This window comes from Colossoma macropomum, unplaced genomic scaffold, assembly GCF_904425465.1.
Source record: "Colossoma macropomum unplaced genomic scaffold, Colossoma_macropomum, whole genome shotgun sequence".
In the NCBI taxonomy this organism is placed as follows: Eukaryota; Metazoa; Chordata; class Actinopteri; order Characiformes; family Serrasalmidae; genus Colossoma; species Colossoma macropomum.
In genome coordinates this window covers 4,734,388-4,749,609 of record NW_023494800.1, presented here as the reverse complement: position 1 = coordinate 4,749,609, position 15,222 = coordinate 4,734,388, and the positions used below count along the sequence as shown (strand labels likewise).

Below are 15,222 nucleotides of genomic sequence, written 5' to 3'. Positions count from 1 at the left end.
CAAAAAAACCAGATTTTTTTTATCTTTTCAAGGCAGAGAGCTACATGAAGGGCCATGTGAGGCAAAATAGACCACAATTTTACCATCATCATCATAGCATCATTGAGAATTTGTGAGAAGACGTTCACTCTAGGCCTTCAGGAAGTTCTAGATACGTCAATGACTTAGAGTCATAGCTATAGCAGTGTAAGCAGTGTTTCGGTTAGTTGTTAGGAACGTAAAACAGCGGCGGCAGCTCTATGTCAGAACTCTTTATTGAAAGAGTCACTGTAAAACTCATACATACAAGCTCAGATTAAATCTCAGAAGACGTGTGGGCTCACTGGTACACACTGTGACCCCTGGTTTCTATCACCACCACTGTAAAGAAATCCCCAAGTGTCTCTACAATTAAACATTTCACATCAAACCACTCTGAATGACTTTGTTTACATCTCAGAAGCTGAAAAAAATCAGTGGATTTCTGCTTTAATGTGATCTCTTACACTTTTAAGAGCCTTCTAAAAGCACTTAATTAAGAGTTGTGCTCTGATTTAGGTCTAAATTTTGAAAAGGCAGTTAAACAAGTGAGATGCAGGACATGTTTTTCAGTGGGAAGTTTTACACTGGATGACCAGTAAGCTTGATTTAACAATGCCGGGTTGGGATGGGAGTGGGCTTTCATTGGTGTTAAGCAGGTAAGGAGGGTTTAGTTCGGTACAAATGGTTTGGGTGGATGTTGCAGGTCATCATGTGTGGAGGAGACCCTGAGCAGGACTGGAGGAGGATGTTCTGAGTGGGCTGATGGAGGTAGTGGGTCTGGTATAAATGTTTCAGGTGGGTTACTGTAGGGATTAAAGAGGCGTTCGGTACGTTTTCCCAAGGCCATCCTTACCTTAGAAGTAGCCAAAGCCTGTTTGCGCTTGGAAGGATTGCATGATGTTGTTAGAAGTGTTTTAAAAGTAAAAGAGCACATTCAAAGTAAACACATAGCTCAAATCAAAAGCAGACAGTCTTAGTTAGAAGTGAAGATCTTTTTGAGAGCTGCTGAAGGTGGCTGGTGTCTGTGGTTTTACCTGTGAAGGAGTGCTGGTCAACTCCATCTTCTCCTGAGATTTCTCTTTCGCTAACCGCGCAGCTTCCTTAAATTCTGCAAACTTTTCCGCAAACTGACAAATACAGAGAACACACGGAGGAGGGCAGGAAAAAAGAGACAGGAACAGTTTTTTAAGTCACTCAAATATGTACACACACATAAACACACACAGTGCCAAGATAATTGGAGTATAAAATACATGAAAATGCAGTGAAGGTGGCGATTTAACTGCAGACAGCTGGGAACCGTTAGGGCCTTCTAGGCCTTTAGAAAAAGGCTTAATGATTTCTATAAATTAGAAAATACACGTCTGAAATTGTTTGTTTATTTTTATTTAATATAATAATTATGCTTGTTGCATTTTGCTTTACAAAAGTGTAAAGATCTTGAAGGGCCCAACGGAAAACTACCCAGTCAGGATTAGTTTCTCAGCGGTATCTTAGAAGGTACAGCCAAGCTGCTTCCTCATTGGTCAGGCCTTCAGTAGCTGAACTGAAGGCCTTCAGATTAACTTCCAACATAATTTGGAAGTGATGTTAGAATAAATTATATTTTTACATTATTATATTATATAGATTTACAATAGGTGGGACAGATTTTGTGAGAAGACGTTCACTCTAGGCTTTCAGGAAGTTCTAGATACGTCAATGACTGTATGAGTCATAGCTATAGCAGTGTTCTGGTTAGTTGTTAGGAATGTAAAACAGCGGCAGCAGCTTTATGTCAGAATTCTTTACTGAAAGAGTCACTGTAAAACTCATACATACAAGCTCAGATATATATTAATGTCTGTTTCTAGCTTCAAATATAATATAGACAATGTTTTTCCAAACTAAAAATCTTTTCTTCAAAAACTTTTTTTTCATTTTTATTGATTTGTTTATTTTCTATACAGTTTTGGCACTTATGGCCCCAAATGAAGGCCTGGTCATGCTCTGATTGATTTTGGAAAGCTATAATTGTCCATAATCCATTATAATAAGATTCAATATATGTATTTTTACAGACTATTGTTCAAACATAAAAATTAAAAAAAGCTTAGAGTATTTTTTTGGTCTACTACTGTGTAAATACTCATATTGGATTATTATTCAGTGTATTTTTAAAAGTACCCAAATAATAAAATCTAATTGTATCATGGTTAAAAAAGAACTGGCTGATACTGATCTGACTTGAAAGGAGTTATTTTTAATCAAAGCGCTTCACTTAAGATCTACAAGTATTGCATGTTCATGATTATATGAAGAAAGTATATGAACTTACTGGAAAATGTGCCATTATTATCATCACATGATGTACATCACTTTTTTTTGTGGCTCTCAGAGAAATTCTGCGATATTGTCAGAATAGATTTGTAATCGGATGGGATTTGTTCCTTTTCTCCCTCCGACAGCCAGTCTAGTGTTTTCTGCTGATATCGGCTCAAAATCAATACCCAGTAAAGGAACTACACCACCTCCAGTTATAAGAAAACACAGTGACTGCAGATTATTCTATGTTTCTCACTTTGCTCAGGTGACTCTCGGAGGAGAAGCCGAGGCCGTAGACTGTGTTCGCCCGGCTGTCCGCCCACTGGCCGAACTTCTGGGAGGTCTTGGTGAAAGTCATGTTTGGGGTGATTGTACTGTTAATAATGGCCTGAAAAGAACAGCGAAATGACCATATTTGAGTGTTAATACAGTACATTTCAGTCAAGTAAGCTTCAAATTCTTTCTTGCCTTTGAGAGTGAATTAGCATGCATGTGTGGCGTGTATGGTCTTAACCACAGCAGGATATTAGAAAATCTCCCAGTTAATTGAAATTGGTTCTCAAAAGGCCGATTGTGTTTCTAATAAAGGCGGATGCTGCAGCGTTTTTCTGATTAATCACATGTGCGATGATCAAAGGAAGGCTGAGAGCGGCACACAGCTACAGTTTACAGTTTAAAGTGGGCCTGTGAAAGTCAGGCTGGTTGCTAAGGGAAACAGCTCTATGATGAATGCGTGTGTGCGTATAGGACGGAGGCTGTGGTTGCATCCCAACTGATTAGAGGACAGGAAGCAGTCGATGAAGCAAGGGTCACTATGGAACGATTGATTCTGCTGCCATTGATCAGTTTAATGCTGTAACTGGCCATCTTTGGGACGTTGTGCTGTGACTAGACAGGTATGTGTTGCAGAGCACCCTTCATTTATTTAAATTCAAGTCAAAACGGCCATTAAGTAAAATTTTTTCAGGAGATATTTCTGCATAATAGATATGAGAATTCACCTGCAGGAACCTGGCAGACCACCAAAACTGCCCCCATCAGATAAACAGCACTTAAAGCTTTCATCTCTGAGAGAGAGGAGAAAATCAAGCTGCTTCAGATCTGAAAACATCCACAGGTGTTTCTGTCAATCCTTCAACTGTGAGAAGACGACTCAGCGCTGTGGGTCTGAAAGGATGTGTAGCTGTTCAAGAAGAACCTCACTGAGAAAAGGAGACGGACACATCAAACAAAGAAGCTGAACAATGGACTGATCACCCCAGAGTCCAGACCTCAACACCACTGAATGTGTTTCATTACTTCAGAAAATGATCAACCAGCTTCTAAGACTGAACTTTGGAGGTGTGTCTGCAGATTCTTTGGGAAACTGAAAGAGAGTCTCCTGAAAAGAATGAAAGCTGTAATAAAAGCAAAGAGCAGATACACTAAAACATTAAAAACTTAAGCGCCTGAGAAAATTATACTTAAAAGCCATTTATCTGGGCAGTAAGTTCATTTGCTCAGAAAACACTAATATTGTAATAAATACAAATTACTTTAGTACAAATAATTACACGCGTCAGTGTGCTCAGTTAACCATTTCCAAAACTCTCCTCGAGGAAGTCCAGTATCATTTATTTTTACCATCCAGTGTCTGGTTTGGATAATCAATCCTTCAATATGTCAAATCAGATGTGCTGCTGACAGAAGTTAAATGTAGTTATGCTATAACTGAGGTTTGGGGGGAGGAACATGCCTGAAACCCCTCCTTTTTCCAATCTAGCGCCCTATAAATTCACGTCCTCACCATGCAGTGTTCACAACCCCACCGCCACCCCATCTCCTCCCTGTTCCTCAGTCTTACATCAGTCCTGCTACAGCTATGAGGGGGGGGTATGACCTTCTAGCTACAGAAACTGCCCAGAACTCCAGCCCAAGTTCCCAGAGTTCTCCCCCCTCCCTCAATCAGTCTTCCCTCACAAACCACCGCCATGTTGAAGGCATGATCTGAACTCACAACCAAATCTATGTGAGGGCTGGAGGTGTCTGGGAAACATCTGGAACCATTCTCCAGACTAGCTCACAAGATACTGACTACTTTTTACTGTGTGGATGTTTATTTGCATATATATATGATATATGGTATATGTACAAGCAAGACACCCTTACTGCCAAGATAAATGTTTTTAAAATCCTGGAAAAGAGTTGGTTCACCCACAGAAGCAACGAGAAGGTCATGGTGGGTGGGGTGCTGAGTTGAGGGGAGTCATGTTGCGTATGTGTTTGTGTATGTGTGTTCAGTTACGCAACCCTGCCCTCTAAAATATCTCCTCCTCTTAACCCGGCCCAGAGTCCAAAATAACCACCACACCACCCCCACAGAAACTCTCTGATATGTGTTTGTGTCTGTGTGAGAGAGAGAGGGAGGGAGCAGAAAGGAAAAATACACAAACATCAACCGTCCGCTTCAACAGCGTTTTTACCAAGCCTTCCTCCTATTGGTCTTTCCCCTCGGGGGAATCCCAGACGCCCTAAGGGCCGCTTCATTACTGCATTAGCTGAAGTGAACTGTACAAGATGAGCCCTCTGAGATACGAGGGATCCAGTGAACATGTCTAGTCAGTGTATAAAATGTTTAGAAATAATAAACAAAAACTGGATAATTAAAATTAAAAATCGCCCTTTTAGCCAATTTGGCAGAATAATAACATTCATAACTGGTAAATATTTGTGATTGAAGTAAATTCAGTGTATTGCTTTTTAAGTGTGGGAGCTCAACTTTGCAGCCGAACTTCTATTGCATAACACGGGCGATTTATTTAGCATGGGGTCCATATTTTTGGCGTGTGGTAGTGTGGGACGGCTCGCTGCCCTGACCTTGGATCCGTCCAGGCTGATGATGCGATAGACGTTGCGGGTGCTGTCGTAAAAGTAGGACACGGTGACGGCGTGCTTGCTGGTGGGGACCCAGTTCTTTTTGGTGTTGGGGTCGATCTGGAAGACATGGGCTCTGGTGCTGAAGATAGGCTGCTCTCTAAAGAGAAAGAAAGAGAGAAAAATGAAAATCTAGTGTTAAGAAATTAACACTTTAAGGCCTTTTTACACTTTCATTTTGCTTTTTTGACAGAATCATGAAGTACCAGATTCTCGGGTAATAAAATGTCATTCAATAAATATTTCTACACACTAAATTTGTGAATTAACCCGTAAAACCACAGTGGCTCAAAAGGCAATTTTACACAAAAATTAAAATTGAAATCATTACACCTTTACTACCTATATAAGTATTGATGTTATTAAGTTTACATTTAAATAGTACAGCAAAACAACAATACTAGCTCCTCTACACCAGAGGAGTCCAAACTTCTACGTGTAAGTAAGTAATGTGCTGGGCTGAGGGCCAAAAAGACAAAATAATATTCAAACTGTTAGTGATAAAGTGAGTTTATTCATGTATGTGTATCCTCACACGGAGGCGATCTATGAGAGCAGGCCTAACGCTGGCCTGTCTAAATCAATTACATCTAGTAGTATGTTAATGTTTCAGTAGTTAGCTCAATTTTCCGTTCCACCTTAAACGGTGCAGCAATTACATTCTAGCACCTTAGACATCTGAACTGCTGCTCCATTTAAGGTGGAACGAGAAAATTACAAACAAGAAGCTGGCGAATATCTGACCTCAGCTTCATATCACTGAAGAATTAGAGGTGGGGGATAATAAATAATTGCACCCCCCCCCCCTTCTTTGAAGATCATAAGATTCCCTAAATGTAACTAAAGCCCAGCAGTGAGGAGCTGAACTTTACCCTCCTCTGCTGTCACTGCAGACTGGCAGGGTCGCCTACAGAGCAGCGCTAGTAGCTGTTAATGAAGTAATGCTGTTTTTAGGGTCTTTTTATTTGAGGGTCCCATTTCAAAGAGGAAGATTTCAACCACTAACCCTTGTAACTCAGTTCCAAGGTGCAAGGTGAAGGTCAAAAACAAGGAGTATAGGTAAAAATAAGGAACAGGACTGGACCTTAGTGTAGATATACATGTTGGAGAACTATGAGAAAACATGAATGTGGGCCAATATAAAGGGGAAAAAGGGACTTTAAACATAAACCATTTTCACATCTAACAAAGAGGACCAATAGGGGCTGTATGAGCGAACACTAGAGCTAACGGTCAGCTAAGAAAGTGAAAAAAAAACCTTAATATTGTTCTGAAATGTTCTTTATCATTATACATGATTCAGATGAGTGTTAGGACATACATCTTGGCAAAGTCAGCTTAGTTTCCACATATGGACTGACTGGGAAGTGGATAGTGTGTTTTGAAACTTAACGCTGTTTATATACTACATCACTCTCTTTTATTTTTAAAAAAGTGAGGAAAACTTTTTCCATGATTTAACTTGATGCAGTCTAACACATATGTTAATGCATGATGACGCTAATTGGTGAGGTATAAGCCTCCATTACTTGGTGGGAACATTAGTCTTGCAGCTTATTAAACTATTCCTTCAACAAAGGCAGATGCCTTGGATCTCATGTTAACTTAGATAATCTAATGCTAACATCAGAGGACACAGTTACATGCAATAAGGGTGGCATTTTGGTATGATTATAAGCAGGTAATAGAAACGGCTGTGCCAGAGCTCCACCAACAGGGGGCAACGACTCAGGGTTATGTGTGTGTTTTCAGCCAAGACTCCAACTGTGTTTACACCTGCAGCACATAAATCCCCCCACCGCCCCCCAGCACACATACTCACGTTTTATAAGAGAGAGGAACAGACGTGGCTCATTAGGCCTATCACTCTTTATGTGCTTCATAATAAAGCCCAGGTAATTAAATATAAATCGCTGAATATTCAGGCTAATTAAACTGATTTATGAGGCTCATTATACTATAAGAACATAAAGCCATGGAAAAAGTTTGAAATAGAAGGAACGTGGCTGGACGCATGTGTGGCAGAGTGAGAGTGCTCTGTGTGTGGGTGGGATCACTGAGATCAAGACTTTTTTAAAAAAAAATCAGCATTATTGTAAGCTAATTTTATTCCATCCTACACGCCAGTTTCAGGCGCAAATTGGACGCATTCTAACCTTGTGTTATGCACGAAATTGCCGTACAAGATAAATGCACATCTTATGGGCCGGTAGAACACAAAATGCACTCCTCTTTCTCATGCATATGCATTTAAGTGAGCGCTAAACGTGGGAAAAACACACAAAAACTGGCTGGACATTTTACACAGGCAGCTCATTATATATTTCGCTCAATTTACTACAATTTCAGCAACTCACGGCAGCATCTTTTAAAACCAGACGTAAATTCGCATTAGGGTCTCAAAAGACGCGTTGTTCAGAGATTTCCATCAGCAACCAGTGGTGGACAGTGACGAAGTAAATGTAATTCGTTACTGTACTTAAGTAGTTTTTTTGTGTATCTGTACTTTACTGAAGTATTTCCATTTTGGGGGACTTTTTACTTTCACTCCACCACATTTCAAAGTCAAATATCTCACTTTTTACTCCACTACATTATGAGAAATCTGTCGTTCCTTTTGGTTTATGTGTGTATAAAAACGTAACGTCAAAACGAAAGAGGTGTGAAGCAAAAACACCAATCAGGGCACAGCGGTCACTTTGTTTTGAGCTTGTTTTGACCTGTTGGACATACCGACCCAGTGCAGCACGCGGTTCAACATCAGTGCAGCAGCGTAAAATTTTGGGAGTGTCTATTCAACATAAATGATGAACTAACCTAACTTTGTGTAAATAGACCACAATATAGAAATATGTACTCATATGCAGTTGTGACTGACGTGTCTTTTTTCTGAATTTATATAAACACATTTCATTTTATAGTAAGTTTGTTTTTGCTAGTTTATGTTTATGAACAGAGACCTACAGATGCAGTTTAGTAAAGGAAACTCATTTGTGAATCTGAGTTTAAAGTTTTTATTAAACTTAAACTTGTAACTAAGTTGCAAATAAATCTTAAACTGAAACTTTGCTTGTTTGTAAAAGATGATTTCAGAGCCACTCAGTTCTACCTGATGGAAACTGTTTGCCTTCAGTGTTTTGTGCTTATGATAATTTTAATAGACATCAGCATCACTAATTAATGACTCTATTAAAAGACTGGTTTACCAAGAGAGACACTGGAGTGTTTTCACCTAAAATGAGTTAATGAAGCGAGTCTTGTTACAAAAATGACAATAGGACATCAGAGTCATAATTAATCTTTTAGTACTTTTACTTTTAATACTTAAGTACATTTGAAGGCAAATACTTTTGTACTTTTACTCAAGTGGAGGTCTAAAGGGAGGAACTTCTACTTCTACTGGAGTAATATTGTACCTTGGGTATCTCTACTTTAACTCAAGTACATGGTTTGTGTACTTCGTCCACCACTGTCAGTAACAGTAACAGATGCAGCGGTTAGGTAGAGACATGAGTCTCGAACACGTTCTGAACGAATGTTCACCATCAGAATAACACTTTAAACTCTCAGGATCAGATGCACGCGTGAGGGGGTGCGGCACAAAATACACCTTGATGCAGCTGCAATATGTGTTTGCAGTCCATGTTATTGTTTCACAAACTTTATCATCTTAGCTGGAGCAGAATTTCACCCCTGCAGAACGTCGGGAATGTTGCGAGCAGTTGGTGGGCAGGGCTGCAGCTTATTACACAGTTGGTGTGATAAGCTGCAGTCTTAAGACGAAGTAACACTAGCCTTTGCACTAGTCTTTGGGGTGTGACCAAGGCAACCCAAACGTCAGAAATGTCCACTCTTTATCTATCCATAGATGTCACTGGTGTTACTGATCCTCATTGGTGTTACACATAAGAAAGGTACCACCAGAGACATTTTAATGAACAATGCATTTTACAAAATGGCTGCTACAGAGCATCAAACCACATGTTGTCCATCATGGAATATCCACTAAAATATGTAATTTAATCCATTTGTTTTCTATTTTTTCACAGTTACCTAAGAATAAAGTCGGTCACACCAGTGACTTCAGCTAAAAGCTTCATATGAAATCATGAGCTGAATGAGAAAATCTCTGATAACTGAAAGACACAGTGGACTCACCATGTGCTTTTCTTCATAGATCCTCAGAAAACAGGTATTTTTGTTTATTTTTAGTAAGTTTACACAGTTAGAAAAGATCTCAGTGAGGCACAGTTGTGTTCTATCTTTAGGCATTTTAACCCCAGAACTGTTCTGCTTTCTGGCAGTTTATGGCTATTTTACATTGAAATGATGACACAAGCAATCAGTGTATGTGTACTAAAGAGGCATGAAGCTATACTATACGCTTTGTTGTACATTGTTTCATTTTGGTTGCCAAATTCTGTGAAACAAAAAACGAATAAATACGTAATACCTGCTATTTGCCTATTTAGGAGTATTTTATTTTCCTCAGTTACACAGATATCGTGATGTATCATAAAGAATTGTCTTGCAATATATTGAGTATCACAGAACCACAGTATGGGCAATATATTGTGATAATATCATATTGTGAGATGCCCTGTGATTCCCACCCCTAGTTATCATGCTAGCTAAGCTAATGTTAACCAGCTACTCTCTCCTAGTTAGCAGCACTGCTTACCCTTTTATAATTGTTAGATGGTTTAACATTTATTGAATACCAATACACCATATCATATACGATGGTAACATTTGGAAGTGGTTTGAGGGCATGAAACGTGTGGATACCACCCGTGTTGGTGCAGTTAGCAAACCAGCTAATTCACTAACCATAAACAGAGACAACACAAAAGTGAACATAATTATATGTGCAGCTGTGGTTAGCCAAGGAGCTAATGTAGCAGTTAGGAAGTTGACTACTCGCCTAAAATAAAGAGTACAAACACAAAATTCTATCATGTAGCTACATATTCGCTGCAGTATTGTGCTACACACTGATCCGTGGCAAAAAATGCGTGGACAACTGTGTTGTCAGCTTAGTAACTCACTGTTTTCTAGCTAAAAGGTAGAAAAGGTGATTAGGCTAGTATCACAATACAATTTGTTATGATACAATTCAATATGCTACTATATATAACGACACAACCCGACACAATACAGCTGTACTGTTACACCTCCAGAGAGCAGGGCTAAACATTAATGCATCCCCACCCCATCCCTGTCCAGATCAAAATGCTAAGACAGTACAACAGCCACTGCAATGCATTCTGGGAAATCTCTGCATATAATAGAGAGCCATTGCATAACAATCACTTCATTCTTCTGCTTGCGCCAAACCAGTGTAAAAAAAATGAATGGACATAATATTTCATTCACTCTCAGCCAAGTTAGGCTACCATCATAACTACCAATGAGTCAGGGGTGTAAACTGCCTAAGTAGTGATATATGAGGTCCAATAGAGGCATTTAGGGCCTACTGTGCTACAAACCCCCTCACTGAAGGCCCAAATGTGACGCCCCGCATGCTTTTCCAGTACATACACCACTCTGACACACTGTGAACAGTTAATCAACAGTAAATCAAATCACTCTCTAGTTCACTGTTTAGTGCTAATGGTAATTGAGAGATGGATATTACAGTGATGAAAATCTTGCTGTTGTTAAACGTCTGTAGGATATAATGGCAAAAGCACTCATTCAATTAGTTCTAACAAATTGCTGCATTAAAACTGATTCATTTAAAATAATTACAGTGTGATTAGTTAATATGCACTGAGTGCAGATAACAGGCTTGGGCTTTTGAAAAGGGAGACTCTGAACCAGCATAGCGCAGGCTCAAACGCCAGCGTCAAATAGAGGTGAGCAATATAACGACTTTTTATTGTTATTGTGTTAAATTACTGAGTATATGGTGGGCACGGTCAGCACTTCTGAAGCAATGAACAACTGCCTGGACCGTAAAAAAGACAGATTTACAGTGAGCCTATAACACATAATGTCAGGTCAAATTATGTAGTTGATATATCTAATATTTCTCATTTTGAGATTGTTGTAAGCTTATTTCTGGAAATTTGAACATGTTTTAAGAGATTTTTGTACGTCAGATTGTCTCTATATTATCTCTACATATCTCTGTCTTTATATTGGCATTAGCTTGTTGTAAGAAATATGCTTAAAACAAGCCATATGATCTGCCAATATGTTGAGATAATTTACTTACTACAATCACTTAAACAAGTAAAAACCTACATATAAGTTGAATAATCTTACAGCTTACACAGCAGTGAAACAACAACAAGCAGCGTACAGAAATAAACTGCAGAGTAACAAGACACTGATGGGATGTCAGCCTGTTACGCGGGAATCTAATACCATTCATTAATTTTTAGCTATTTTTTTACTGTTCCTTCTTAAAGGACAAAACATTTTGCAGTGTTCATAAGGCTACATGGAACCTACATAAGCATGACAACTGACATAGACGTACACAGGGGAGGTTAAGGAACCAGCCTTGTGACCGGAAGGTCGCTGGTTTGATCCCCTGGGCCGACGGTACGTGACTGAAGTGCCCTTGAGCAAGGCACCTAACCCCCAACTGCTCCCCGGGTGATGTGGATAAGGCTGCCCACCGCTCTGGTCAAGTGTGCTCACTGCCTTGTAGTGTGTGTGCTTTCACTAGTGTGTATGTGGTGTTTCACTGCACAGATGGGTTAAAATGTGGAGATGAAATTTCCCCATTGTGGCGCAGTGGGTAGTGCTGTCGCCTCAAAGCAAGAAGGGCCTGGGTTTGATTCCCGGCCGGGTGACCAGGGTCGTTTCTGTGTGCCGTTTGCATGTTCTCCCCGTGTCTGCGTGGGTTTCCTCCGGTTTCCTCGCACAGTCCAAAAACATGCAATCAGGCCAACTGGACATGCTAAAATTGCCCCTAGGTGTGAATGTGTATGTCTGTCTGTCTGCCCTGCGATGGACTGGTGACCTGTCCAGGGTGTATCCTGCCTTCCGCCCAATGACAGCTGGGATAGGCTCCAGCACCCCACCGCGATGGATGGATGGATGGATGATACAAATCATGATATTTTGACACATAGACAGAATACACTAGCAGTACCACATTCAAAAAACTGCCATCAAAAACAACATTTTTTATTCCACATTTCACTGCACTGAATCCAATTAAACAGAACTAATTATGCTCTTATTTTATGGAAACACGCAGTCAGTCAATGTTCTTTAAGTACGGACGATATCCATGATATGCTCACAAAAGCATAGTGTATCACGATAATACATTTTAGCACAATAATGATTAAATATTGTCATACTGCCCAGCCCTAGACCTACGAAAGCATTTATAAACACTCATTCCAAAAGACGTCATTTGTGCATTTACCAGCTTTGATCTCAAGTTGCCATGACATCTGTGCTAAGACACATTGTTTCTGACATTAGGTTGTCGTGACCCTTTCTGGGGAGATGATGGACTTTGTAGCTCAGCGTATGTCACAGTGACATGATGCTGGAAATATGATACAGCTTGCCAACTCAGGGTTTTAGTGGCCCGTAGTTAAGGGGTCATTTTACCATGTATAAGATTTAAGTGGTCGCATTATCAGCATTATGTCAGAGTGATAGTCACTACACTACAAAGTCAGTTGTATATAAGTCAAACAACATGCTGTCATTTCATCCACTGCCAGAAAAAAGACACAGGCGTTATGTAAACCTGACAGCACTGTCAAACGCAGACAGTCGACAGGTAGGTTTATGTCAGTTGTGATGAGGTGTTTATGTCGGTGTCATGTAGCCTCAATAACACTGCCTACACTGTTAGAAATAAAGGTTCTGTTCAGGTACATTTTTCATTCATCAAGGTACAAACATTGTAAATGTTCCCACAAAGGTACAACAGTGGTTTCAAGGTCTGATTGTGAACCTTAAATAAGTTTTTCCAGGTGAAAAGTTTGTATTTGTACCTTTTCATAACCGAATGTTTTAAAACAGAACAGTAAAATAAAAGCCTGGAGACGAGCCGGGGTGTGTGGAGTCAGTACAGCTTAGAACATATCATTTCAGTGGATTATGGTACAGTTATGTTCCCTGACTAAAGGTACTGAGATGGACCCTTGAGGGGACCACCCCAGTGACAAGAGCAGTACTGCCCCAGTGACAGTTAGTATCTTTATTTCTGAGAGTGTGCAGTAAACTGTAATTTTACAAATGCTGAATTACTTACTTTCATCATCATCTTTAAATTGTGATGCTGCTGTTTTGCTGGAACATTTTGTCCATTCAAACTTTTTTAAAGTGTCACAATAAAAAAGTCACAATATTTTATTTAACATTTCACACACTGTACTGCACGAAATGCAATTAAACTGGACTAATCATGCACTCTTTGTAATAAAACACACAGCCGGTCAGTGTGTATTCAGTACTGAAGATATCGAAGATATGCACAGAAAAGCATATTGTTTTGTAATGTGACATAATTTATTACAACAATAAACACTGTATTTTCATGCCCACCCATACTTTTTTGTAAAATTCAGAAAAATGTAATATTATGATATATACTGTGATTCATGAAAACGCTTTCAAGTATCATGATATACAGTTCTATGCAAAGGATGGAATCTCTCCAGTTAATTTCCAGGATTTGTTGATTTTCTAAGTGAAAATATGTTAACATATACTCTACAGGGAACACAATTAACCCCTTAAATGGCCAAAGTTTTATTACATGCTTCTATAACAAAAGAAGAGCTCAGCCATCTTGCATTAGAGTCCCTGTAGTACCTGAATAATAGGTCTTAGTATGTAATAAGCCTGGCATTTCAAGGGGTTAATATGGTATATTTTGTGCGGGGCTTAACATATTGGGAAAGCAATGAAATGTAAAACATATTTTTTTATTTTTTGGAGATATGTTAAATTTAGCAAAAAATACACAGTAATTGTGCACTACAGTGTGCAAAAGTGTGCTCTCTGTAGCGGATGTGTTAACTTCCTTTCACATAGAATTTCACTTATGGTATAATATTACAGTAAAGTTATTACTATGGTAACGGTTATTAACCCTTAGGCTGGCTTTACACGGTGACATTCACGCAACTTCAGTTGCTTGAAACCTGCGTGAAACTTCTTTGCACTTAAGTTGTATAATATAAAGCGTCCGGCAACTCACTTGAAACTCCTTTCAACCTTGTGAAAATAAGTTTCACGAAACAGCCAATCAAAACGCTAAAGAATGCTTCTATAACACAAGAATAGCTCAGCCATCTTGCATTAGAGTCCCTGTAGTTACTGAATAATGGGCCTTAGTATATAATAAGCCTGGCATTTCAAGGGGTTAATATGGTATATTTTGTGCTGAGCTTAACATATTGGGAAAGCAATGAAATATTACATTTTTTTATTTTTTGGCGATATGTTAAATTCAGCAAAAAATACACAGTAATAGTGCATTGCAACGTGCAGAAGTGTGCTCTCTGTAGCGGATATGTTGACTTGCTTTCACATAGAATTTCAAAAAAACATGTAATTTGACCAGGGGCGCCCAAACTTTTGCATACAACCATTTTTCTCATATTGCCCACCCTTAGCTTCGGAGCAGAGTGCCTCAGCGTGCATACAGCTTTGTGGTCAGAGTGCAGCTGCAGCTGTGGTTAGAGGATTATTTTCTAAGCATATCGTTCAGGCAGCAGGCACGCTGACCGGCTCCTGTTTACAATGGGGATGTCACAGGCAGACAATATGCTTTGTGTGTGCGTGTTTTATGGACTTGCAGGCCTCGGAGTGCTGCCGTGCAAGTCTGTTCACTTCTGTCTCATGTCTCCTCTTCAGCGACAAACTGTGCTAATGCGCTGCTAATACGCTGTAATGGAGACGTTGCACCAGTTGAGCTTTTGTCACTTGAGTGACAGCAACAGCTATTGTAATCCAAAGGCACCGTGCAGAGAGACAGGAGGGGTTCAGAGCATGATA

The 15,222-nt window shown here is 39.5% G+C and overlaps 1 protein-coding gene across 1 annotated transcript in view; it reads right to left on the bottom strand.

Annotated features, from left to right (window-relative positions):
- LOC118820292 (homer protein homolog 1) overlaps nt 1–15,222 on the bottom strand; it is a 57,277-nt gene that overhangs the window by 16,545 nt on the left and 25,510 nt on the right. The window contains exons 2-4 of the mRNA XM_036588576.1: nt 5,182–5,338; nt 2,582–2,713; nt 1,056–1,148 (exon numbers count right to left, since the gene is read on the bottom strand). Coding sequence (XP_036444469.1) covers nt 1,056–1,148; nt 2,582–2,713; nt 5,182–5,338 — 382 coding nt within the window. The remainder of the gene's footprint in view (nt 1–1,055; nt 1,149–2,581; nt 2,714–5,181; nt 5,339–15,222) is intronic.